This window comes from Miniopterus natalensis, chromosome 9 (assembly GCF_054644295.1).
Source record: "Miniopterus natalensis isolate mMinNat1 chromosome 9, mMinNat1.hap1, whole genome shotgun sequence".
NCBI classification, from domain to species: Eukaryota; Metazoa; Chordata; class Mammalia; order Chiroptera; family Miniopteridae; genus Miniopterus; species Miniopterus natalensis.
In genome coordinates, this window is record NC_142089.1 from 13,210,098 (window position 1) to 13,237,917 (window position 27,820).

General features: G+C 46.5%; 1 protein-coding gene across 2 annotated transcripts; it reads left to right on the forward strand.

The window, feature by feature from the left end:
* Nucleotides 1-2,970: 2,970 nt before the first annotated feature.
* On the forward strand, nucleotides 2,971-27,231 carry NIPAL3 (NIPA like domain containing 3). Of its 2 annotated transcripts, XM_016219031.2 has the most exons (10): nucleotides 2,971-3,030; nucleotides 4,234-4,405; nucleotides 5,815-5,874; nucleotides 9,638-9,783; nucleotides 12,495-12,591; nucleotides 14,120-14,255; nucleotides 14,940-15,028; nucleotides 16,607-16,670; nucleotides 18,859-18,953; nucleotides 22,860-27,229. In XM_016219031.2, the coding sequence occupies exons 2-10, from the start codon at nucleotides 4,318-4,320 to the stop codon at nucleotides 23,057-23,059; spliced, it is 975 nt and encodes a 324-aa protein (XP_016074517.2). In that variant the 5' UTR covers nucleotides 2,971-3,030; nucleotides 4,234-4,317; the 3' UTR covers nucleotides 23,060-27,229. The 2 variants fall into 2 exon arrangements, with proteins under 2 accessions (XP_016074517.2, XP_087676338.1); XM_087820212.1 differs by lacking the exons at nucleotides 2,971-3,030; nucleotides 5,815-5,874 and having other exon boundaries at nucleotides 4,171-4,405; nucleotides 22,860-27,231.
* Nucleotides 27,232-27,820: the final 589 nt, after the last annotated feature.

The window sequence follows — 27,820 nt, forward strand, 5'->3', positions numbered from 1 at the left end:
GGGTTTGGGGCCTAATTAGTGTTGATGAAGCCCTTTGAACCTCTTGGATGACAGGGCATTAGTTACACTGCGCTGTTACTAACATGTCCTTAGCCAGTTATTATTTGTAGAGATTAATGTGCTTATAGACATGGCTTTTTAAAGCCACCTCAGCTGCAGTGTCATTAGTGGGAAGGTTGCATTTACCCGGGGGGGGTGGTGTATTTTTTTCCTAATTTATTTTCAAGCCTCAGCATGGAGGACTAGGTATCCCCAGGAGACTGGAAGTCAGACCTCCAGCTTCAAATCCTTTGGTCCTCACCTTGAGGAAGTTGTTATACTTCCCTGAACTTTACTTTGTTCATCTATAAACTCCTTTCAACTTATGTGCTAAAAACAGGACTCAGTCTGGCCGGTGTGGCTCAGTGGTTGAGCATCAGCCTAGGATCCAGGAGATCACAGTTCGATTCCCAGTCAGGGCACATGCCCAGGTTGCAGGCTCGATCCCCAGTTGGGGGTGTGCAGGAGGCAGCCGATCAATGACTCTCTCATCATTGATGTTTCTAGCTCTCTCCCTCTCCCTTCCTCCCTCTGAAATCAATAAAATATAATTTTTGTAAAAAAGCAACAAAACAGCCCAGCCGGCATGGCTCAGTGTTTGAGCATTGACCTAGGATCCAAGAAATCGCAGTTGGATTCCCGGTCAGGGCACAAGCCCTGTTTCGGGCTTGACTCCCAGTAGGGGGCTGCAGGAGGCAGCCAGTAAGTGACTCATCATTGATGTTTCTCTCTCTCTCCCTCTCCCTTCCTCTCTCTGAAATCAACAAAGACATATTTTAAAAAACAAACAAATGAACAAAAAACCAGGACTTATCGTAGAACCCATTTCAGAGGGTTGTCTGTGGCCCAGGGGTGATGATGCATAGCAAGGGCCTAGCGCCAAGCCAGACATAGGTAAATGCTCCATAAATACCACCCTTTATTATCATAGTAACCTTTTAACACTGTTTTTGCTGCTTAGATTGGTTTATCCTTGTGAAGTTTACAGTTTTCATTTCTAGGTTTCACCCCCTCACACACCCCTCCCTGAAATAGTTTTCATTTGTCCATGTGGCCACGAGGCAGCCTGTTTCCCGGCATCTCTTCACTTCCACTTGGCAAGTTAACACCACGCGCTCAGGCATCCAGGTGGATTTAGGCATCAGCTCGGTCTCTCTGGGTAAAATAATAGAGCAGCTACCAGTTGTAAGTTGAATGAACCATAGGTCAAAGACAGTTGAATATTGAGTTTCATATGGTTTGCCCTAATACTAAGACCTTTCTCTAGATTATCTCAGGAAGTTCTTGCACCAATCCTGAGGGGCCCTGTCATTCCCCAGGGAGATAGGAACCTAGGCTGAAGCAAGCAAATCTCACCTGGCTATGACCCCAGACCCCAGCAGGTTCTTTGAAAAGCCCTTGCTCAGGTCTCTGGTTTTTGTACAACTCCTGGAGGCTATTTCCAGCTCTCCTTCACCTGCCATAAAGATGATAAAGCAGCTTTGAGTTGTTTCAACTGGAACCAGAGTCCTTTTGTCTCCTACCTGCCCAAGGCAGTTCCTGTAGAATCTACTAGTTAACTCTTTTTAACAATGTCTCCTCCTTATTAGCATAAGTATACTAAATTACTAGGCGGAGCACATGCTTGGTCACCTGGCATTTATTTGCCCCTCAGCAGGTGGAGGTTGAGGTTTTTGCTTTGTATCTTTTTAGGTGCATGTTTAATGAAGGGCTTCCTTTGAGGTCCTCAAGCCAGACCTTCTAAAGAAGTACTGTGTATTTCCTCACATTTTTTAGTTGGTTACCGGCATTGGGGTTCATGGGTTCCCCAAGATAGAAGTCGAGAGGAAACCCCAGAGAAATTTCCAGACAGATTTCATTAAGCTTATGCTTGAGCACAAGGCAGGCAGCACAGAGGAAAGGCAGGTCCTCAGTGAATTTGCTCAGGGCTGGCTCTGCTTGGCTGTTTTATAAGCTGGGGGTAAAGCGGGCTTGCAGAAGACACGGGCCTTTTGGAAAAAGAGCAGGCTTGTGGGATTTTCCACATCAGGGTAGGAGAAGCAAGCGGTTAAAAAGGAGATAAAATTTTGCATTTTTAAAAAGCAGGGAGTGGAGAGGTGGTGACATTCTTGTGGTCAGTGTATCCAGTGTTCCTTCTGGCCACCTGGCCTTAACTTGGCTTCCTGGCCACCAGGGATATTTTCACTCGTGAGCCCAAGTCCCTATACTGTTACAAGTTGACATCTAAAACTTAGAACTTTCCACTACAAGCTTAAATATTTGCAAAGTATGTCATTCCTGGCACATCTAAATACTAATTTAAAAAGCAAAAAAACAAAAACCCTCTTATGCACTTAACTGAAGTCCGTGAAACATAAAGACCACTTGATACCAACCATCAGCCTTCTGGAAAAGCTCTTCTTTAACAGGTGGAAATTTTATATCATTTCTTTTTCTCCTTGATTTTGTTTTTGTTTTGTTTTTCTGTTTCCCCCACAGAATTTTATCACAAATGTGTGTCTATCTTTTAACACTTAAACATTTTATGAACATCTATGATGCTGCTATGCAGGAAAGAATGTAGAGTAGGTAATCAAATTTCATTTTTAAAAAGTTCCTTTGATAGCATGTTCATAAACCTTGATTGGATCCAGAGTTTTTTAATTGATACGATTGATTAATGCAGTATAACGTTCTGCAATGATTATTAAGTAAAAAGTAACAATTCTTTAGGAATGAATATCTGAATGAGAAGAGTGGGGCTGTTCTTTCAATACTCAAGACAAATATTACAATTTGCTAGAATGAGAGTTTAGCATCAGTTCTGTTGCAAGTTTTGGTTTTTATCTGGAAGTATTGAGAACCAGTTCAAACAGTTGGGAAGTGGTCCTGGGGCCTTAGCTTGGGCCCAGTTATATCTGCCTCTGTGAACTTTCCTTACAGGAAAACTTAATCGGCGCCCTCCTGGCAATTTTCGGGCACCTTGTGGTCAGCATTGCGCTTAACCTCCAGGTGAGTTTCAGCCGCCAACACTGTATGGGGCAGAGGCACAGCCGATAAGCCCGGGTGTCTGGTGCAGGCCCCGCTGCCTCCATTCTTTGTGATGTTGCCCACTCATCCCTGGACAGGGCCTGGGACAATACCCTGTGGGTCTTTCCAGAATCTCTTGGTTCTTTGCCCCAACTTGACCCACCTATCATCCTTCAACTCTGATGACCAACGCTCTCCATTACTTAAAAATCTCTGGCATGCAGGTGTAACTGGGAAGCTTGGTGGCTGCACTGGGTTGTGGTGTGGTGGTTAATGCCCCTGGGGGCAGCCTTCAGCCAGTGGGGGATGGAATCAGTGGGTTAATGCTCCAGGCTTCCATCCTCGGGTGGGATGGTTCTGTGGTGAGTTCACAGGGTTCTCAGAGGGTCCACAGTGGGACTGAGCCCCACTTGCTTCAGGCACTAACTCACCCATGAGTACCCTCCTCATTGGCTCTTCCCCCTTCCCGGTCTCACTTTCCACTCCCTTACTAGTGCTTCCTGGAATCACCTCCCAAATCACCACCTCCCTGCTCCCAAGCCCTTGTTTCAGAGACTGCTTCTGGGAAACCCAGGCTAAGACTTGACAGACATCTGTGGACAGAATAATCCTGCAGCAGGGCGGCCAACTCCCTTTCCCTGGTGGTGGCATGTACGTCTCGGCTCCCGTGTACACATATGTGTGGGCATGTTTCTGAGGAGCATGATCTCTTAGCTGCTTGTCTGGTTCATGCCTCTTCTTTTTACAGACCAGCATCTCTGCTTGCATATCTACTCCTCTGGAGCCCCGCTCATGATCCTACCCAAAAGGCAGTGTGGCCTTTTTAGTGTCCCTTAGTCACTGCCTCAGTGTCTGTGCCCCAAATTCACACTTCCAGAGCAAAGGATATCAGCCATAGTTGGGCCAAGTATCCACCCGAGAGAGGGCAGGGCCCACTGATACCCACAGGGCTGCCCAGCAGAGCTGCGGACACTCCTACAGAAGAGGGTGTAGCCGAGCAGGCACCCCGAACATGGGGACTCCTGGGCATTGCAGTCAGAGGGAGAAGGTCAGCCTGAGGCCAGGCTAAAGTGGGAGTCCTGAGACCACGGCTCCCACCCCAGACTGCACACACCTGTGATGTGGGTTAGAAATGCACATTTCCAGGCTTCACCCACACCTCCTCTGCTTTACTTACTGTTCTAGAAATACTGTCACATCCGGCTGGCGGGCTCCAAGGACCCCCGGGCCTATTTCAAGACCAAGACATGGTGGCTGGGCCTGTTCCTGATGCTGCTGGGCGAGCTCGGAGTGTTTGCCTCCTATGCCTTCGCTCCACTCTCACTGATCGTGCCTCTCAGCGCAGTCTCCGTGATAGGTAAGACCAGGGTCCCCCATCCCTCCCTGGGACTCAGCTGCCTGTGTGACCACAGTGTCACCACCAGGATCAAAGATGCACGTTAAACCTATCATCTTTTGCCTTGATAATAAAAGCTAGCACTTAACAAAGGGCTTCGTACACTCTAGGTACTGCTGTAAGCCCTTTACAGATATTAATTTTTCTAATCCTCCTGGGGGAAGGAAGATAAACCTTAACCTATTCACCCTAACATCATAAGATCATTAAGCTTTTATAGAGTTCAGATATCTTACACGTCTAAGAAATTCAGCGTGTTCTCTGGTCTTTTTTACTTCAACTGATATCACTTTAAAAACATCATTAACTTTCTCACCTGCCATTTTTCTATGACATCTGTAATCATTGACCCAGTGTCTCAGAACATTTGAACCAACTAAAAGACAAAGGAGCTTTAAAATCCGTGAGGTCACGAGTAAAATAGAAAATAATTCTTTCCTTCTTAAATAAAAGATGTTAGTAGCCTATTGGTCAATAGCTTTTTTGTACATAGGCGCAAGGACAATGAACTTGCTTTGAAATGCTTCCTTCCGTCTGGCTGGCAAGCAGTGCATGTTGCCTAGAAGCTCCTCCCTGCTCTCCAAGAAAAAGTCATATTCTAATCTAATCCTGCCAGGAATTAAGAGGGCCTCTTCTACACCAGGGATGACATATGCATGGCAGCTGCAGGCCCTCCTGCACCCAAGGCAGACGTCGTTAATCAGTCATGGCATTCCTTCCTAAGAGGCTCGATGGGCCCTCAGAGTTCTCAGAGCTTCAGGCCGCCACTGCCAGCTACTAGGAGCTGACAAAGGAGTGGAAACCTACTTGCTTTTGCTGACCCTATGATAAGACCCTCGTTTTCTTGACCAGGCTTGGTAAACCAGCAGCCCGCAACATGAATGAGGTCCTCAAACTTGGTCTTTCCCTCACAGTATCAGACTCTGTAAGACAAAGAGATAGAGCCCTGGCCTCCCACAGTCGTGGGTTCAAGTCTAGCCTTTGCCTACCAGCTGCATGATCTTGAGTGGGTCCCCTACCTCTCTTAGCCTCAGTGTCCCCATTTTTCAAATGAGAACAAATAGCAACCACACCTCTAAGGGTAAACATACCAGAAATAACTTGAGTAAATTGCCTGTTGCCCGGCAAGTGCTCAACACACAGTGCTCCTGGGCTTGTAGGAAATCCTCAGGAAGGCTGGGAGAGGAACCTCCCTTTCCGAGATGGAATATCAGGGAAACCAGAAGGGACTGAACCCTTGGGAGCCCGAGTGAGAGGACAGGAAGCAGAAGCTCCAGCGCAGATGGGCCAACCCAAAGGGCATGGGCGCAGGGACTCCTTTTGACTGAAGGCGGCCTCAAGTCTCCTTTCCTGTGTTTTTCCTTTCATAGCTAGCGCCATCATAGGAATCATTTTCATCAAAGAAAAATGGAAACCTAAGGACTTTCTGAGTAAGTTCACTGATTTGAACCCCTGCTGTTCATTGTGCTTGTGCTTTTTCTCATTATAAAACCAGCACGCCCCAATTTAGAGATCGCCTGTTCCCAGCTCCCCAGAGCGGTTCTATATTCCACTCCCATCTTGAGAGCTGGGTTTTGAAGTCAGTGGTTCCCAAGCCGTTCAGTCAATATGTGTTGAGCATGTACCGTTGGGATTTTAGAAAGCCTAATAAAAGGCACCCACTTTCCCTAACTGCGTTCTAAAGCAGTGGGAAATAAACACAGAAGTCAAACACAGGAGACCGGCAGCTGCACTTTATTACCAATAAAAGCTAAATTGGAGCATGCAGCTTAGGTGTGCAGCCAAATGGACTTTCTCCCCATTTCCCAGCTAGACCTTGGGCCAGTCTCCCAAGAAAGCATTTGGTTTTACAGAATGGAACCCTTACCCAGAATTACTGCCTCACGTAGTCTGGGGCAGAAAAGGAAGGAAAAAGAACAAAGCCTCAGTGTGTAAATCCTTTTGATAGATTGGCTCCACTCAGTTGAGAAATGCAGACAGTGGGGCAAGAGGCAGACGTGTCGGTCCATGGGAGGCCCCCCCACATGGAAACCCAAGGAGTGGGGAAGACATGTTCCCCCAAAATACCTGCTCTGTTCTAGGTGCCAGGGATATAACAGTAGGACAGATGGGGTTCCTGCTCTCATGGAAATTACAGCCTAATATGTGTGTGTGTTGGGGGGAGGGCATACAATAAACAAGTAAACAACTAATAAACAAAATAATTCTAAATCTTAGTGAGTGCTTCAGAGAAAATGGAATGCTTCTTGATGAGGCATAGGGGAAATGGGTGATACATTACCTAGACTGGTCAGGGTTAGACTCTCTGAAGAGGTGATCGTTGAGCCCAAACCTAATACTAAGGAGACTACTATGCCAAGATCTGTGAGCAGAGTGTTCCATGTAGAGGGAACAGCAGGTACAAAGGCCCTGGGGCAGAAATAAGCTTGGTGTGTCCAGTATCAGTAAGGCCAGTGTAGCTGGAGAGATGAGTAAAGGGGGAAGGACATGAGAGCAGGGAGGCATGGAGGACTGGGTGGTGCAAGGCTTTATAAGCTGTGCTAAGGAGTTCAGGAGTAACACGATGGTGGCCCAGGCTCTATCCCAGGAGACTTTGAATCTCATCTGGGGTCTGGGCATTTGTATTCTTATCAAGCTACCCAGAGTGAAGTATATTTGCCTGCAACATGCTTTGAAACGTATCAAAAAAATAAAATGGCTTGAGGGATGGATGGAGGGATGAAGAGAACAGATTGATATATGATAACGCAAGTATAATAAAATTTCAGTTTAGAATCTAGGTGGTGGAAGAGTGCATACTGACTATACAACTCTTTCAACTTTTCTGTGCATCTGCAAATTTTTTAAAAGAAGATGTCAGGGAGAAGAAACTCCCAAGATGCTGCAGAAACATAAGGAGGTTTGGGAACCACTGTTCTGAATCTTTGGTGTAGCATAACAGCAAGATGGGGCCAGGAGGCTGGAAAAGGAAAGACTCTTACACTGAAAAAAAGCAAAAGTACTACTTAGCAAACAAATGACACCAAGAAGACCAACAGACTTATAGTGATTTGCAGTAGGCCTGATGGGGGGGACAGTTCTGCATTATGTTCCTTCCAGGGTCATTCCAGGTCCTGGACTGAGAGGCACACTGGTCCAGGCAGTGCCCCACATGGACTGGAAAACCATGGCTCCTCTGGGCATCTGTGGTTGTGTGGGCACATGGCTTAGTAAGCAGAGCACGGGCTAGATTGCAGTCCACCTCACATCTAGCTGTACATGGCTGCCCTGCCTAAAGCGCCATTAAATTCAGCAAACATTTACCCAGCGCCACCTGTGCTGGATACCACAGGCTTGGAAATGAGTAAGACCTGTCCCTGCCTGAAAGAAACTTAAGACAGCAGGCTGTGTATCTCAGCATAGAACTTACTCTGTGGAGTTTAACCGTGGTTCATTCATTCATGGAACAGTTGCTCAACTGGATTTTGAGCACCTTATGAGGCCTCGAATGAAAATAAAAGACATTGAATGCAGTACAGTATCACATTTTCTAGAGACAGCAGGAACGAAATAGGTGTAGTTAGTTCTATGCCAGAAAAACCCAGAGGCCTGCGGTCACCACATGTGCAGCTCAGAACTCACAGCCCTTTGCACTTGCCTAGGCCTGGGCTTTTCACCAGCTTCCCAGGGTTCAACTGGATTGCGACGAGACCCTGGGGAAGAGTCACGAGACTCGTCCTTTCCCCTTGAGTATGCCTGCTGGGCCACTTACAGTCTCTGACAGGCCTGTGGGTTAGACTATTGATAGTATTTAGAAAGCTTCTTTGGGAGTAGGTTAAAAAGCCAGTTGAGAAAGGATGAGGTAATTTTTAAAGGTACGTGGTTGGCTCTGAAGGTTTGCTTTTGAGGTTTTGTTTTATTTGATTTTTTTATCTTGCCCATAAAGCGATTCTAGTTTAAAATATTCCCTGTAGCCCAGTCGGGTGTGGCTCAGCGGTTGAGCATCGACCTAGGATCCAGGAGATCGTGGTTCGATTCCTGGTCCAGGCACATGCCAGGGTTGTGGGCTCCATCCCCAGTCAGGGGCGTGCAGGAGGCAGCCGATCAAGGACTCTCTCATCATGGATGTTTCTATCTCTCTCTCCCCCTCTCCTTCCCTCTCTCTGAAATCAATAAAGATATATTTAAAAAAATAAAATATTCCCTGTAAAATGTATGTTAAAACCACAGCGCAACACCAGAATGGCCAAAATGAAGAGAAAACATGTAGTTCTACTCTTGTCCTCCGCTAGTGGGAGTATAAATTGGTTCAGCCACTTTGGAAAACCATTTGACAGTAACTACTAAACGGAGCATTCACATACCAGGGATGCTAATCCTAGTTTTATACCCAGCAGAAATACACAGGTATGTTTTCCAAATGACATGTACGAGAATGTTCACAGCACCGTGTGTGTTATAGCCCGAGCCTGGAGACCGCTTACGTGCCCATCAGCAGTAGCATGGGTAAACTGTGTCCCATGAGCACAGTGGACCGCTGCCCAGCGGCGAGAATGAGGGACGTACCACTGCGCCTGCGAGACAGGCGCATCTCACGGGCATCATCTTGCGCGAGCACCTTTGTATAAAGAGTAACCCAGGCAAATTCTTAGTGCTGGCGACGTCAAAGTGGTACCCTGGGCGTGGGATCTAGCGATTGGGAGCAGACACAGAGGGGATTTGGCGGTCCTGCTAATGTTCCCTTTCTTTTTTAAAAATATATCTTTATTGATTTCAGAGAGAGGAAGGGAGAGGGAGAGGGAGAGGGAGAGATAGAAACATCAGTGATGAGTCATTGATTGGCTACCTCCTACACGCCCCCGACTGGGGATGGAGCCCTCAACCCAGGCACGTGCCCTGACCGGGAGTCAAACCCCGATCTCCTGGATCCTAGGTCAATGCTCAACCGCTGAGCCACGCCCGGCCGGGCAATGTTCCCTTTCTTGATCTGGGTGCCGGTTACATGAGTGTGCTCACTTGGTGAGAATTCATCAAGCAGTTTTTCGTGTGCCTGCTATATCTCGTTAAAAAATAACATTAAGGAAAGAGAATCTATTTTTTTTTAAGAAAGGAAAACCAAAAATACAAACTATAACGAGTCAGCTGTGTTACACTAGAAGCAAGCACTGGCCCAGGGCCTGTGCCTCAGCCTGTGACAGCTTCCCTTCCCTGCAGGGCGCTACGTCTTGTCCTTTGTCGGCTGCAGTTTGGCCATTGTGGGCACCTACTTGCTGGTGACATTCGCACCCAACAGCCATGAGAAGATGACTGGCGAGAACATCACCAAGCACCTCGTGAGCTGGCCTTTTCTCTTGTACATGGTAAGAGAAGCCTCTGGTCCTTCCTCCTGAGATGTTGGGAGGGGGGATCGAGTCTTAGAAACCAGAAACCTGAATACCCAGCATTAGGGGATGCATGTGAACCATGATGTATTTCATAGCACCGAAGACCATGCTTGTGCAGGATACATAGTTCACAGGGAGGTGCTTTCTTCACTTAGGTCCTGAGGAATGTCTAAAACCGAGGAATGTGATAAATTTATTTTTAGAGGTGTTCATGCACATCTAATGTACCTATAAAAGACTAGATGTAAAAATACGTTCCATCAGTAGTTTTCTCTAGGAGATAGAATTATGACTGAGTTTTTATCTTGTCTTTGTCTTTATGTATCATCCAAAATTTCTACAGGGAGCATTTATCACTTTTATGGGAAGAAGGAAAGATGAAATTTTAAACAATTATAAAATGTTATTTACTTATTTTTGCCCAGTATCACACAGCTGATAGAAACACAGTAGACACTGGAAACTTTGTCTCCTGAACACCCAGCGAGAAGTCAGTCCTCCCTCTGCCCCATTTACATCCAGTGTTAGGTCTGCAAACAAACTAATCAAGGGAAACATGCAAGGTGTTGGCTAAGGCTACAGGGGTAGTCCTGCTCCATGCCTGGCATTGTGCTAACCACTTTTTTATGTATTCTCTCAACAACCCTATAAGTATTTTTCTCTCCATTTTCTGGATGAGAAAACCAGGGCTTAGAGAGGTTAGCTAACTTGTTCTGAGTCCCATGAGAGCAGAACTGGACTTGAAGCCTGGCCTGCCTGGCCTCAAGTGCCACCGTCCTTCACCATGGCCCACTGACACAGGTATTCACTGTGCCCCCTCTGATGTGAGCAGCTCAGACTGCTCTAGAGGCCTTGGAACATGCTTTTCCTCAGTTTACCCACAAGGCAGAAGAAAGCTTTCCCAAGCTGGGCGCTATGTCGTCTCCCTACCACCAGCCAGCCCCAGCATTTACCTGATGGACATGGAGGAATGTGTGCAGGACAGAGCCAGAGACCCAGCTCTTTAGGAAAAGTTTCAAATCCATTATATGCCGTGTGACTTTGGCCAAGTCACTTAACTGGAAGCTCTGCCTCCTCTAAACTGGTGGGAGTCACTGGACCTGGGCTGGTTGTTTGGAGAGGCACAAGGTGACATGGAAACCATCTAGCACTTGGCAAGATGCTCAGTGACCGAGTCAGCTGATCTTCTTTCATTGTGACTGAGACAGTGCTGCCAGCTAGAGAGATCTGGCCAAATCAAATTCAATAAATATTTTTGTCTGTTATATGCCAGACACTGTGGATTTTAAAAAAATAAATGAGACGTGCTCACAGAACTGATCTATCAGGAGGCACCAGCTTCTACACAGCCATCTCATGGGAACGCCACGTGCTGTTCCAGGCAGCATTTAGGCATCGGGAAGAATGGCTGAAAAATGGGGCCCCCCTGGATGCACGCCCGATGGTTGGGAGTGTTAAATAAATAACTGTCCATCTGCTTGATGGACTATTCTGCAGCCATTAGAGATAATTATGACAACTTCATAAAACACAAAAATTGTTTATGGTAACTAAAAGCAGCCCGATGCAAAATTGTGCGTTGGCAACGATGACGAATAGATAAAATATGTATTCACTGCGACAAAAACAGAGATGAAAGCAGCTGTGTTTTGTGGTCTCTCATTATGAGGCATTTTCTAAAATTTTCTTTTCAAGATGCCCGTTAATGTTTCTGCATCAGTTTTTATAATAAATAAACATTGGTAGAAGGTTGGGGTAGGCAAACGGAGCTGAACCATTGTCAGATTTTTCTGCTTTCCTTTTGCCGGCGGCTGGGGCTGGCTTCACTTCTTGGGGAAGTATTGCCAATGTCTGGGCCTTTAAGGCGTAGAAAAGATGAGTTGTTGATCCAAGTCGGGGGAGCTTCTCAGACTGTCCAGGTTCAAATCCTGCCATTTACTAGCTTGGGGTTGTGACGGTACCTATTTCATAGAATTATTGTGCTGATCTAATTACTTGAGTATAGATAAAATGCTTAGAGTAGTACCTGGCTTATTTATGTGTTCGTTAAGTTTGAGCTGTGATTATGGCCCTATAAGGTAAGAATTACTGTTATCCCTATTTCACAGAGGAGGTAACTGAGGTTTAGAGAAGTTAAGTGACTTGCCCAAGGCCACACAACTAGTTTAAGAGCAGATCCCAGTTCAGACCTGGGCCTCCCTGACTCTAGTGTCCTGTTCTCCCTGCTCTACTAAGCCGCACACATTGGAGGCTTGGCCAGGGGGCAAGGGGCGTGTGCACTTGTCTGCTTCACCAAGGAGCTCTTCTTTGTGAACAAGCGTCTCCCTCTTTGACCGACCCCCAGTTTTAGTGGGGTTACCCATGGAGCAGTGAAGTAGGAAGAGATTGTCTCAGCCTAATGAATCTTGTCCATGTGGATGTGGGGCCAGCCCCTCACCCTCAAAGCTCAGCCACGAAGCAAACTCCTTCTCAGTGTTGTCTGGGGATTTGAGAGAACCACGCAGTATTCCCTCCTTTTCCACAGGATCCTATCAGTAGTTCAGGGAGTGTTGGGTGTTTCAATGCCCTTTCAGCTCCGACGGTCTGTGACTAATGAAGTCAGCAGCGTCACCCCCAGCCCAGCCCACCAGGGTCTCCGGTCTCCCTGTCTCTGCCCCCCGCTGACCCCCTCTTGCTGCTTTCCGTAGCTCGTGGAGATCATTCTGTTCTGCTTGCTGCTGTACTTCTACAAGGAGAAGGGCACCAACAACATCGTCGTGATTCTTCTCTTGGTGGCGTTACTCGGTAAGGGAGGGTCTGGGCGGCAGAGCTCTGCCGTCCCCAGGAGCGCCCGGAGGTCCCTGCTGGCTGGAGGCGGTTCCCCTGCGTGTGATCCGTCACACTGCTGGCTGCGTTCAGTGCTCGTGTTCAAATACTGAGTCTCCCAAGTGCCAGGAGTGGTGCTGGAAACACTACAGCGACGCACAGGACAGACTGACCCCCGGGGTGTCCCATTCTGAAGGGAGGAAATGGCAGTTAGCAAGGGGACGAGTACTTTATATACACAGCTGCAAGGAAGGACAGCGCAGAGGAGGGGTGAGGAGGGTTAGGATGTCATTTCAGAGAAGTCAGAGGTTTCAGCAATTGAGTCCTTAAGGGTCCGTGCAAAACCAATCAGAGTCTAGGAAGTAATTCTGGATTCAAAGGCAAGAACTGATCTTGTTCTCTCTTTAGTTTCCTTTCCTTTTAGAGGGATGGGTGCCATGGGGAAAATGGTTCCTAAATCAGGTTGGGGCAAGGCTCTAACCCCGCATAGTGTTTGGTTACTAACTAGAGCTTTGGTAAGGACCTGTGCTTCCCGGGGAAGGAGGGAGGGGGTCAGGGAAACCCTGCTGCTGCCTCCCAGGACTCTCCCTGTTTAAGCTGCACTGTCCTCTAATAGTGGGCCTAAGAGAGCACCCAGATCTTGGAGGGAGGGGACTCAATGAGACAAGTACAAGTGCCCTTTTAAGTGGTATTTCCTGCACATTTCATAATGTACATACATATAAACGCAGTGTTGCATGACTCTATTTTAGAATACATAAGCACATATGTATATTGGAAAAGCATGTGCATGTGCATTAGGGGTAGGGTTCCAAAACATTTCGGGACATCTGTCCAAAGTCATGTTTGTTGTTGTTGTTTTAAATATATCTTTATTGATTTCAGAGAGAGAGACAGAGAGAGAGAGCTAAAAACATCAATGATGAGAGAGTCATTGATCAGCTGCCTCCTGCACACCCCCAACTGGGGATCGAGCCCACAACTCAGGCATGTGCCCTGACTGGGAATCGAACTGCGATCTCCTGGATCCTAGGTCGATGCTCAACCACTGAGCCACGCCCTGCCGGGCCAGAGACATGTTTTTAAAAATATAATTGAGATCTTAAAAAAGAGCTCTTTGCCCATTACATGATATTCCTGTGATTGCCATGAGAATGATACTCAAAAGAGGGTTATTTATCCATTCAAAGATAGGCCCACTGTGTTCCAGGCACAGGGACCTGAACCCATTGCTTTTAGAAGTTTTGAAGCAACATTTGGAAATATTTGTCAGGGCTTTACTTTCCTCATGTCCTTGACGTAGCAGCGTAGACAGCGGGCAGCTCAAGGGAGAGGTCCCAGAGATCCGGGACAAACAGCGCCCGCTCACCACATGAATCGCTGGGTTGACTGTGCCAGGGTTCCCTCCATCCTTTCTCCCCAAGCGCTTTGGGGTGATAAACTGACGTTCGGGGTCTGACTCCCTGCATGTTCCTGAGGCCCCAGCATGTGTGTCCACCCTTGGCAGGCTCGATGACGGTGGTGACGGTGAAGGCAGTGGCCGGGATGCTTGTCTTGTCCATCCAGGGGAACCTGCAGCTGGACTACCCCATCTTCTACGTGATGCTCGTGTGCATGGTGGCAACTGCCATCTATCAAGCCGCGTGAGTTGCAAGTACTTTTCCTTCTGGGCCTTGGCACGTGGGGCCCCTCCATTTGCTGGGCCTCGCTGCATTGCTTGTGAAGCCGAGGGAAGGCCGAGCACTCGGGTGCAGCCTACTGCCAGGGCTCGGCACCTGCTGTGGAGAGCGGGGCTGTTAATTTGCTGAGCTGCCCCGTGTAGGGGCTTGTTGCTTGAGAGACAAAGCCTGGAGTGGGTGTGTTTGACCCTCTGCGTCACAGTGTGAGAAATGCATGATCAGAGGCTGCCTCACCTCCCGTCTGCTCTGAGGCAGGCGTCTGTTTCGGGGACTCGAGTTGTGCCATCCCCACAAGGCACCCTTTTGTCAGCTAGGTGAAAAACAAAACAGTGTCATTTCGTGTCCTCAAGAAATCTCTCTCAAATCTCCCCAAGTGGAAGAGCAAGGTGATCACTCTCTCTCTAAGCATAAGAATTAAGTCAGAAGTAACCGGTCTGAGGGCAGGCCTGGGCCTTGTTCACATCTGAGACCTGGTGCCCAGCAGTGGGCCTGGAAGGGAATGTGACGATCCTGTGTGGGGACAGGAGGGTGAACTGCACAGGTCTCAGTGTGATGCATGCGGCTGATTCACCCTGGCCAGACCAGGCTTTCACCTCGGCCTTTCCGACACCCCCACAGCCCGCTGACCGGAGTGCTTTTGTACTGCAGGTTTTTAAGTCAGGCCTCACAGATGTACGACTCATCTCTGATTGCCAGTGTGGGCTACATTCTATCCACAACGGTCGCCATCACAGCAGGTAAGGGTGGCCGAGTGCTAGCAGCAGGGACAGTACTCCAGGGTGGAGGGAGGAGGCTCCACCTTGGTCCGAAGGCCAGTTCCACTGACTGGTTCTGCCTGTGGAGAAAGCACAGGCTTTGGAGGCAGAGAGACCTGGGTTTGCACCCCAGCACAGACACAGAACTCTGTGGCTCTGGGAGAATCACTTAACCTCTCTGTGCCTGAGTTCTACATTCATAAAATAGAGGTAATAACACTTACCTCCTAAAACTGAAGTATGTACAACCCAAATGGCCCCTACTTTATAGAGCTGATGCAAGGTTTCTTTAATAATTTTTGCCGTCACCTGCTAGCTCCACAGCCTCCATTGGACAACTGACCACAGATTTCTTTTATATAAATTTTAGAGATCATGAGTATATGAAGCATCTACAAGATAGTAGGAGTCAGTCAATGATTATTATTATTATTATATTCCCCTTTTCTTCCACTCCACCCCTAATTTTTTTTTTTTTTCATTTTCTTTCTGAGGTGGCTTTAGAGGCTGAAAGCACGTCAGAGATTTTTTTGTTTTTGTTGTTTTTTTAATCCTCACCTGAGGATATGTTTTTATTAATTTTGGGGTGGGAGGAGAGATTGAGAGAAACATTGATGTGGGAGAGAAGCATTGATTGATTACCTCCCCTATACTCCCCAACTGGAGATCGAACCTGCAACCTTTTGGTGTATGAGACATGCTTCAACCAGAACCACCCAGCCAGGGCAGAGTTTGTTTTTAAGTGGCATTGGCGACTAAAACCTTCAGAGTAAAAAAGGCCAGTAAGAACCAATGTGCCTGCCTTTGAGGAACGCCTGGCCATGAAGCCGTATGCTTTGCACTGCATGTTAGATGAGCGGTGCCCCAGTCCCGCTCACAGAGGTAGGAAGGAGCAGGGCCACACACCCACCAGGGCCTGTGCTCTCGGCGGTACCAGGGATCGAGTGGGGCACTGGCCAGAGCAGCCTGAAAGCTATCCTAAAGCAAAGACACATCACGGTCAAGAACTTCGGTCCAGCCACGGTTGAAAGGAAGAGCAAACACCATGGTTGAGTCAGAAGTTGGGCAGGGAATCAGGAGTTCAGGAACTCTGCCTGAGTCCAGACAGATGCTGCCGTAGGGTGAGGGTGGCAGGCCCGTGTGGCTCCCAGGCTTGACATCTGAACGCTCCGACAGCTTAAACACAAAGTGTAGCTTCTATGTCCAAAAAAAGATGAGGAAAAGGAGTATGTAAAAGACTGGTAAATACGTCTGTAGTTGAGTTCATGGTATTGTTTCATTGGGGGAAGCGTGCACGGGAACCCTGTACTATTTTTGTGAGTCTACTATTATCTCAAAATACAAAGTTAAAAAAAAGATGGCGATAAGAGGAGCCCGGGTGGGGGGGAGAAAGAAGACACAGTCTGTTGCCTTAAATGACTTTGATTCCGTTCTAATATTTTACTAGGTGTGGTCATAATATTTTTTGATCGCCTCGGTTTCCTGCAGGGAAGAGAGCTTAGCCAAGTCCCAGACAGACTGGCAAGTAGGTGGTTTGAAATTTTCTGTTATTTGCTGCAGGTGCAGTGTTTTACCTGGACTTCATCGCAGAGGACGCGCTGCACATCTGCATGTTTGCCCTGGGGTGAGTCCTGCCCTCCTCTCTGGTCCCAGGGCCTTGCATGCACAGTTCCTGGCGGGTTGCCTCCCTTCCCGTTGTTGCTTCGGCCTCTCAGGCAACCCTGGAGAGCCAGTGGAGCAGCCGGGATTGGAGCTTTGTCCCCGGAGGTGAGCACTTGACTCCTCCAAGGGCTTTATTTCCTTCCCCTTTCTTCCCCTTGGGCTTTAACTTCTTGTCATTTCTAAAAAATCACATTTTAACACATGAAAGGCCTTGCATCCTGAACCTCAGATCAAAGAAATGCATATTGAAACTACATGAGATGCCATCATTTTACAAAAACTAATAGATTGATAATAGTCCATGTTGGCAAGAGGATGGGAAGACTGGGAAGCTCTTTAATGTGGAAAGGGACGGTTTGGCCATAGCAGTAAAAATTTTAAATGAGCATATTTTTGATGTAGCATTTTATTTCTAATCATTTATCTTGGGAAAATAATTGAAATGGGACACAAAAACACATGTATGAGGCTAATTTTAAAACTAATTAGAAAGCAAGTAATTGGAAGCAACGTAAATGCCCAGCAGTAGAAACAGGTTAAATTATAGCATGTTTGTGTAAAAAAATACCTTAGGGCCAGTCTGTAGGTACTGACATGCCTAGGATACATTAGATGGAAAAAGTTATTTTTTTTTAATGTATAGTCTATTCTAAGATCTCACAATTCCACCTATGGACCTATTCCCAAAAGAAATGAGTATATTTATTGACAAAATTACTTATACATTAATATTTATAGTAGTTTTATTCATAATATGCCCAAACTGGATACAACCCAAATGTCTATCAATAGGAGACTAAAAAACAAACTATACTATATTCAGACAATGGACTCAACACGACAATTAAAAGTAATGAACTAAAATGCCTGGTGGGTGTGACTCAGTTGGTTGAGAGTTGTCCCATGCACCAGGAGGTCCCGGTTCGATTCCCCATCAGGGCACATGCCTGGGTTGCTGGCTTGATCCCCAGTAGGGGGTGTGCAGGAGGCAACCAATTGATGTTTCTATCTCTCTTTCCCTCTCCCTTCCTCTCTTTGAAAGCAGTAAAAACATATTTCAAAAAATAGTGAATACACACAATAAAGTGGATGAATCATAAAAACATTTATTGGGTGAAAGAAGCTAGCCATAAAAGAGTCAGACACACTATGCTGTAGCTTGCAAGAAGCTCAAAAACAGGCAAATCGAATCTGTGGTGAGAGAAGTCAAAATGATGGCTTCCTCTGGGGAAGGGTTGCGCGAATTGGGAAGAGGCCCAGGGACACTTTCTGGAGTGGAGGGGATGGAAACGTCTTCTCTGTTGACCTGGTGCGATCACGCGTGTGTGTGCACAGATAAAATTCATGGACATCTATATCTAGGGTTTGTGTGTTTTACTACATGAAAATCATGCCTCGGTTTTTAGAAAGAGAGCTTGTTTATCTAAGATCCAGGGAAAAGAAAACAACAAAAAAGACTCTGGGCCCTGGCTGTCTTGGCTCTGTGGTTAGAGGGTCGGCCCAGGACCCTTCGGCCAAGGGCATGTACCTGGGTTGCAGGCTCAGTCCCCGGCCCGGGTCTGGGCGTGTGCAGCAGGCAACCAATTGATGTGTCTCTGTCACATCGATGTTTCTCTCTCTCTCTTTCTCTCTCTCTCTCCCCCTTCCATTCTCTCTGAAAAGCAATGAAAAAAATATCCTCAGGTGAGGATTTAAAAAAAAAAAAAAGACTCTGGAAGAATATACACCTCCCTGGAGGAGTAGGACTGGGGGAGTACAGGGACTTTCCAATTTTTACTTTCTCTACTCCTGCATTGATTAAATGTAGACTATAAGGAACATTTTAAATTGAAACATATTTTTAAAGGCAAAGTTCTGAGACGCGGGCTAAGTGGAAGTGAAGGACCGTGGAGTTTTGCCTGGGAGAGCCTAATTTATTCCCATTAAGACTTGTGCAGAGTGGAGAGCGCGTGGGGATGTTGTTATTCATGTCACGTCTGCGCCCCGCAGGTCTCAGACCCAGCAGCCCCTTAGGCCTGCTCCGCAGTGAATGCCCCCCTCTGCAGCCTGCAGCCTTCTTTCTACCTTTTTTCCATTCCCTGGGTTTGAAAGGCCCCCTCCCAGCCTCACTCTGGCCTCATATCTCTTCCTCCCTTCTCTCTGTCCCTCAGGTGCCTCATCGCATTCTTGGGCGTCTTCTTGATCACACGGAACAGGAAGAAGGCCGTTCCATTCGAGCCCTATATTTCCATGGATGCCATGCCAGGTAACGTTAAAATCCCGTGTCTCCAGCCGGCCAGCTCATCCATATAGAATGACTGCTTCCTGTTTAAAAAGAGACGGCCAGCTGCTGGGTTTGAACAGGGAAGGTGTGCTGTGCCATTATGGTGTGACTGTCTCTCTCTGTCTCTCTCTCTTTTTTAAATCTTGGTGTGCAAAAGAGGAGGCAATGGCTGAAGAACCTCAGTTGGTTTTGAGCACATCGTGCCAGTCCCCATTTCTATTTTGGGATCTTTTAAAGACAATCCTGATTCATAATGGATGTAATTAATTATGGTCTTCAGCCCCAGGCTTCATGCCTGCAAAAGGAAAAACCCATGTGTCTAGTTGGAATGAAGTGATCAGAGAGGGGAAGGAAAGTAGGATGAATGAAATTCAAGTACTCTAACCTCACTCCTTAGGCCACAAAGGAGTGGATTGTTCTGGAAAGCCTAATTCCCCCAGGGAGTTGAGGGTTCATGCTGAGAAGCACAAGCTCGAATGCCCTTAAGGCCTAACAGTAACATAATTGTGCAAATCAGCAAAGTACTGCACAAAAGGGAGTGGTGGGGCCTGTGGAGAACTGGAGAGTATCTGTCCAGCCTGAGGGATCCAGATTAGAAAAGTTAGGACACTGGGCCAGCCCCGGCTAGGTTTGCTGACCTAAATTCTATGAGTTGCCGGTGACCACTAGTTTTCCCTCTTTAACTCACAATTTTTATTTTCAATATAATAGATAGAACTCTCCCACGCTTCATTAAGACAGTCTAATGAACAAAATATAATCACACTGATGGCATAGAGTGCTGCTTAATCCATAACTCTGTGATGTAGGTTTGTTCTCAGAGCTGACGGAGGTTCTCCTGCCTCAAGTGACCCCATTGTTTACGTGTCTACTTTTCACATTATTTCCTATCTCTTGCTGTTAAGCCGTTGTGTGTCATTCTAGCCTGCAATTTCTGCTGTTACCAGCATAGCCACACCGTGTCAGTCTTCTCATTTGACCCAACCTGTTTGACTTGTGTATGAAATTAAAATGCATAAGCTCTGAGTTGGGGCCTTCAGGTTTCTCCTAGGAGTTACGTGCATGAGCCTTAGTGCATGGACTTTTTAAACATCTAACCGGGCTGCTCAGATGCCTTTTTTGCTTACTTCCTTGGTCTCGGCTGTGTTCCGGATAGATGAGGGCGCTGGATAGCTGAGTTCCAGATAGGTGAGGTGTCAACCCCGTGTGTGTGCAAGTATGTGTATGTATCTGTGTGTTTGTGTGTTGACAAACTGTGTATGTGTTTATACCTGTATAACTATTTGTATACGCACATATACAGATGTATTTTCTGGTAGAAAATAGAAGGTAACCTAAGGGAATCCTAAAGATCAGCATTCTGCCCTGTTTGTGGATGTGGCTCTTGCTTCCTCTTTGTACCCTGTGACCAGTGGGAAGTGGGTGCTGAAGAAAGGAGACCCCGCCCTATTGCTGTGGCATGCCAGACACTTCCGAGTAGACCTGTGTACTGCATTATGAAGAGCATGGGCTTAGAGTTCAGATGATCTGGATTCAAGTCCCAGTTCTTCCCGCTACCCACTCAGCAACCTTGGGCCTGGACCTCCCACGGACTCTGACCGTGACCTGTAAATTGGGACTCCTTTCAGGGTGGTGGGATAACGTGTTAAAGGACCCCTTGCACAGTGTCTGGGACGTGGTAGATGCCTGGTTAAATTTGGTTTCACTTCCCTTTTGCTTTAAAAAAAAAAAGCTTCGGAAATTTTAAACACTTGTTTGACCTGATGCCAGGTAGAATTTGAAGAATAAAACTGCTTAAACACAGTAGCTTTTCTAGCTGTTTGGTTTCCCTGGTTTGCATCAGGGCCTTGCTTTTGGTCTCCCTAGACTGGTATCTTCACAACAGACCAGGACCATACTATTCACAGAGCATTCAAATCCCCCAAATTTACTACACATCACAATTTGGAGAGGTTTAAAGTAATTCTAGCATCTAAAAGACTTCTAAAGAATGAGAGAGAAAAGCAGTCCCTGATAGGTGGGAGCTGTGCCTTGGTGTCCCTGGCTGAACATAAACAATTTCACCTCAGACAAGGCCACCCTGTGACCCTGATGGATCAAGACAAACAGGACCACTCCAGAATCATGCCTGAACACAGACGACACATGAACATTGTCCAGACCACAAAGAGCCAACCATCCATCCCCCTAACATGAGTGATGGCTGCTCTTTACCAATCACAGATTAGCCTCAGTCTGATCTTCTCTCCTACATAACAATTAAGATCCTCAGTTATAGAACTATCCCCACTTCCCTACGGCATCTAGTCCAAAGCAAAGCCCTGCTTCCCTAAACCTTCCCCCAAATCACCTAATGCAAACCCAAATAGTAAGTCCTTTCTAACTTAATACTTTTTTACTGAAACACCCCACGCTTCCCCATGGTGTCCATCTCCCTCATTGCAATGAGTCAGTAAACCCAAATTTAAAAATCCAGAAGCTAAACTATGCCCAGTAAGGCAAGTCTCTTCCCTGAGGAAAAAGCATCCCTTCATCTTCCCCCATCCCCGACCAAAAATCAAAGCGCAGACTCTTAAGCTGTATCCTTCAAATGACTGTCAACTAAGGCTTATGCAATGTGGGAGCAAAGGGCCTTCCACAAACTGGGTCTTCCTGGCCTGTTTGCAGAGTAAATAAGAGCACGGGCTTTGGTGTCCGAACCCAGCTCTGTCTTAGCTGTGTGACCTTGGCAAGTTACCTCACCTCACCTCTCTGAACCTGTTTTCTTGTCCAGAAAATGAGGATAGTAGCGTCTCTCTGTCACAGGACTTTTGGAGATTGAGTGCAGGTGTATAGGGCGGCCCACACAGCATTCCAGGTACGGGTGTGGGCTTCAGAGTTTAAGCCACCTGAGCCTGAATCCTGGCACTGCCACTTCATAGCTCTGTGACCGCCAACTGCCTGGTTTCCCTTATTGCTAGCTGTAAGGATCAAATGAGATAAAACTTTATAGCTGTTTGCAACAGTGTCTGCCACCAACTAAACATTCAGCACGAGTCAGCTATTATCATTTTTGCTGCTGCTGTTACTATTACTTTTTAAAGCACTTAGCCCAGTGTCGAAGGCCTATTAAGCAGTGAGATGTCAGCTGTTATAATCATCATCAGGCTTTCCTAGAAAACACTTTGCATTCGGTTTCTTATGACTCAGCGTGGGGACAAGAGACTTTGAAGAGTCTTAATTCCTACATGGTAAGAGTTGGCCTCAGAAAAGACCAGGTCCTACCTGACTAGGGGAGCTGTCGAGTAAGGTTAAAGGAATTCATGACTAAAGTTTTCCTCTCAAATGTAAGTAGAAATCAAACATCAGTGTGCCCAGAAGTAATAAGCTAAGTCACACCTCACCACTTATGTGAATCGGGGATGTTAATGGTAAGGTCAAAACGCTCCCTCTGAGCGTCGTGATGCATCTGTCACCGTGACGTGTCCATGACACAAAACTTACCCTCTTCTGTCAACAATATAGTGACATTTTCTAGATCCTGATCTCAGTCAGCAGAAAAGTGATGGCATCTACCATGTTCCAGGCACAGCACTGGTTCTACTCCTCCTGTGGCCCAAACAGACCTTCCCACCACATTCCAGGCCAACCGATGGTTTCCCTTGATAGTGGCTGGTCTGTGTGCATATTTCCTGAAGATGCCTCCCTCCTTGCTTAGCAACCATAATATAACATTTCTAGTATATATTTATGGGTGTTCTTTTTTCAATCTAAAGCATTCAGGAAATTGACAATGCACATGATTAGCTCTCAAGCACTATAATTAGTCTGTGGCGGGATAGAGAAAAGTGCCACCTCCTTTGGCCCCCTCACCACATAATGATTTGGGGAAAATGGATTTCATTTCAGGTATGCAGAACATGCATGACAAAGGGATGGTAGTCCAGCCCGACCTCAAAGCTTCTTTTTCCTACGGGGCCCTGGAAAACAATGACAACATTTCTGAGATCTATGCTCCGGCCACACTGCCTGTCATGCAAGAAGAACACAGCTCCAGAAGCGCCTCTGGGGTTCCCTACCGAGTCCTGGAACACAACAAAAAGGAATGAGTGCACCCTGAAGGAGACTCACCTTCCCTCCACTTACAGCTGCTCAAGCGTGCAGACAGTAGTTCAACTCTTTTTTTTTTTTTAATATATTTTTATTAATTTCAAGGAGATGAAGAGAGAGAGAGATAGAAACATCAATGATGAGAAAGTCGTCTCGTCATTGATCGGCTGCCTCCTGCAGGCCCCCGACTAGGGATTGAGCCCGCAACCCGGGCATGTGCCCTGATCGGGAATCGAACCATGATCTCCTGGATCTTGGGTGGAAGCTCAACTGCTGAGCCATACTGGCTGGACGGTGGTTCAATTCTTAATTTTAAAACTTGCCTTTCAAGTCTTATTTTTTAAACCGAGAATTGTCTGGATGGGGATCTGAAAAAGGCTTTGTCTCTGGCAGAGGATAAGCTATCTTGGTCTTGGAAATCTCAGGTGTGGAGCTGAGGGAGAAGACGAAAGCAGTGTCCCAGCTGGGAACCCAGCCTCTGCCTGGTTGGCCCAGTAGATTGGGAAAGCCTTTATCACCCTTGACGTTGGTAACTGAGCTTCCTCAGCGACCAAAGGTTGCCACGTCCTTCGGAGCTAAAGCCAGGCAGAGACTCTGCTTGTCCTCTCCAAATCCAGTGAAAGGCTGGAGGCCGCCGAGTCTGGTCTTCCCCGCCTCACGTGCAGGCCTGATCCCTACCCCTCTCGCTCGTGATTCCCTAGTTGAGATAACATTCGTGTCGCCTTCACGTTGCCTAGCGGGCCGGCTGTGGGTGGAACATTCTGTCATTTGCCTGTAGGAAATGTGCTCTGCCTTCCTGTTGTCTGCACCCTCCCAGTGAAGATGTGCTTGATGTGTTTATATTGGATCTACTCTGAATTCTGATTTGGTTTTGGTTCCGTGAACTACTTGATTGCTTCCCCCCAGCCCCCAAAGGAACTAGGAAGTTAAGAGAAGAGGGGTGAGAATAAGGCCAGGGGCAGAGTGATGCTGACACTTCAGCCCATGATGGAGGAAGAAACCTACCGCATCTTATACAAGGTGATTGCATCACTTAGGCTAGACAGGAAGTCTGGCTGTTTGACATGTAGTCTCCTGCACACCACTGCCCTCTGGGAAGATCAGGGGTGCTCATTCCAGAGACCGAGTTGCTCCCCTCCCCTCCATTCTCTCCATTATAGGTCGACAACCCAAGCCTGAGTTACTGGTTAATTTTCTTGGAGTCAGTAGAGACTGTTTGGGTCCCATCCCTTTGCACATATGTCTGGGAGACACAAGCATCCTCAGAAGTGGAGCTGCTGCCTTCTTTCTGGCTGCGTTCTTCCTTCCCCTAGACTGACTATATTTTCAAGAATGGCGGGTAAAGGTTTGCAAACCTTAATGAGCATAAAGATCCCCTAGGGAGTTTATATAAAATGCAGATTCCTACCCCCAACCACAGATGCTCTGGTTAAGTGGGACGGGGGCAGGGCCCAAGAGTCTGCATGCTTAATTTACAGCACAGGTGATGCTATTGCAGGTAACCCAAGGATCACACACCTTGAAAGCCTAGTAATTGAGAGAGACACCTGATAATTGAGAGAGCCGGTTTGCTTTAAAACCCCCAGGGGCTGACACACTCCTACTGGGAAGTTAGAATTACCATTCCTAGTTTCCTCCCTGTGGTTCATTCGGCAGGTCACATAGGATCAAAGGCACCTCTCCATTCATTGATTACTACTTAGAGCTACACTTACTGCTTCCCTCGACAGCCTTTGACAGCCTTTAACTAACTGGCAAGATAACAGTGTTAGTAGATCAGTGTTGATAAATCATTAACCTTTATGGATTGCGCTTAATACTGATTTAGTACCTTGACTTCAAAACTGACTCTGTTGCCTGTGGTAACCATTTCTGTATTGTATCTAAACCACTTGTGTATTGTGTCTTACATGCCTAAGAGGCAGCAGACACTGAGTGACCTTCCCCCTTCAGGATAGGTATCAACTCAATGCGGCAATATTTATGAGGCATTTACTACTTGTTAGGCATTTGGATGATGAGGGCAAGAAGAACAAGAATGGTTCCTGCCCTCTAGGCCAGCACAGGGAGACACAAATACCCAGAAATGGGAGGGAAACTGGCCGGACAGGCCAAGTGCAATAGTGGACCACAGAAAATATCAGTTATGGAGGTCCTGTTCAAGGTCAGGCCCTGAGCCCAGAACGAGGTGTTCAAAATGGAAGTGATTTTGGCTCCACTCATCGATGAGTGGCAAATCTAGCTAAGTTTTGGACAAAGCATAGAAAGTCAGGTGATCACCGTCCCCACCATCCCCTGGGCAGAGGAGGCAGCATTTGCAAGACAGAAATAGAGAGGGGGAGATCACAGGGAGAGCCAGGGAGGGTGGTGGGAGATGAACCTGGAAAAATAAGCAGTGGAAGCCGAATCAGAGGGCCTCGAATGCCTGGCGGAGGGGTTTAAAGTTATTGCATGGGAGTCATCGATGGCTCATGAGGAAGAGAATAGCAGGATCAGCACTGATTGGAAAGGAGGCCTTATGCAGTATGGAGGAAAGATCTGGAGGGATAATAAATGTCCCTTTTCAAGGCCAAGCTGCAATCCTGCAAGAACAGAACACAAAACGGGAATTAAAATCCAGTTTCGCTGCTATTCAGGGGATTCTGGGTTTCCTTATCAGATATTAGAACCAGTTCTTTGAAGACTGGTGCCTGCCGGTTTAGACAAAAGTTCAGCACCCCCTTCCCTTGACCCCTCGCATGAAGCTCCAGGTCTAATGATGCCATCCCATTAAGCTTCAGATCCTGTGGGGCTTTTGCAGCATGGAAATGAATGCTGGGTAGGGAAGGGAGGACCAGCAGCTCCATTAGTTTTCTGGTGGAAACCAGCCGGCTTGATGGTGCTGTGTGGATACAAGTCATCCATCAGGGTAGTGTTGTGGAACCTCCCCGCAGCCTTGTGAATTCTAAATCTGGTCCAACACTGGCCTATAAGCAAAAAGAATTTACTGTGTGTTTCTCTGAGAAGCTATGTAAATGAAGTCACCTTAGAATATATTCTATGTGGATGCTTATATTTTGTTAACTTCTTGACTAATAGGGCATGTCTTAGTTTTCAAAAAATGTGTGTGCTAGGTGCAAATAAAATTATAAAGTGGTATTTAATTTTAAAACAACCCGTGTGATATCTGTTGAATTTGTGTCTTTTAGTTGGCTAATACTTTCTAGAGCAGTGCTGTCCAATGGAACTTTTATGTATATTTTACCACATCTTTTAAAAAGAAACCCCGCACCCTTTAGCTATCACCTCCCTATACCCCCATCCCACCCTCCCAGCCTCTGGTAACCACTAACCTACTTTCTGTCTCTATAGAGTTCCCATTTTGGATTTTCATGTGAATAGAATCATACAACATGTGGACTTGTATGTCTGGCTTTTTACCTCGCATAATGTTTTCACATTTCATCCAAGCTCGAGCATGTATCCATACTTCATTCCTTTTTATGGCTGAATAGCCTCTTATCTTTAAAGTTTCAATAATTGCAACCTTTTCCTTTGGTTCCTTTCCTCCTGGGAGTGGTAGCTACTCCATCATCCCTCAGAGTTCTTTTTACCTGTTCAGTTACTAGTTAATAACTTTATAACTATCTAGGTAACAATTCTTTATATTAAATTCTTCCTGTTCAAATCACCAGTGTGATTCCTGTCTCCTGACCCAATCCTGACTGATAGTCAAGAAAAATCAAAATAATTTGAATCCCTGGGCTATTCATACAGCTGCCCTTTTTAAAAATATGTCTTTATTGATTTCAGAGAGAGGAAGGGAGAGGGAGAGGGATAGAAACACCAATGATGAGTCATTGATCAGCTTCCTGCTGCACGCCCCCTGTTGGGGATCGAGCCCACACCTGGGCATGTGCCTTGACCAGGAATCAGACCTGATCTCTGGAATCATAGGTCGATGCTCGACCATTGAGCCACATCAGCCAAGCCAGCTGCCCATTTTTAGTGTTCCATTTTCTCCTTGGCTCTCTCTGCACCCCTTCCATCCTGATTGGTCATTTGGCTCTTTTCAACCCATCTGTAGCTCAAATTAATTAGGAAATAATATCTCCTCCTAACAAATTTGCTGATTGCAGCATTTAAAGAGCAGCTCCTTCAGGCTGTGTTGTATTCCATTGTTTGAATAAACAGTTTGTTTATCCATTCTTTTTTTGTTGTTTATTGATTTTTAGAGGCAGAGGAAGGGAGAGGGAGAGAGAGAAATATCAATGTGAGAGCATAACATCAATCAGCTGTCTCCCCCTATCCCAGGATCAAGCCCACAACCCGGGCATGTGCCCTGACTGGGAATCGAACCAGCAACCTTTCAGTGCACAGGATGACACCCAACCAACTGAGCCACACCGGCCAGGTCTATCCATTTTTCTTTTGATGGACAATTGGGATATTTCTAGTTTGAGGATATGATGAATAAAGGGCATTCTTGTACAAAAACTTTTTTTTTTTTTTTGGTGGACATTTGCTTAAATTTCCCTTGAGTATATATCTAGGAGTAGAATTTCTGGGTCATAGGGTAGGTGTACATTTAGCTTGATAAACTGGCAAACAGTTTCCAAAAACGGTCATCTCCGTTTTCATTCCACCGGCAGCGCCTGAATGTGAGATGGAGATCTTTTATCACTTCTATTACTTCCCTAGCACAAATCTAATACTGACATTTTAAAGTCTTGGCTTTTAAATCTACTCAAATAAGACAGACAAAATCTGAAATGAAATCA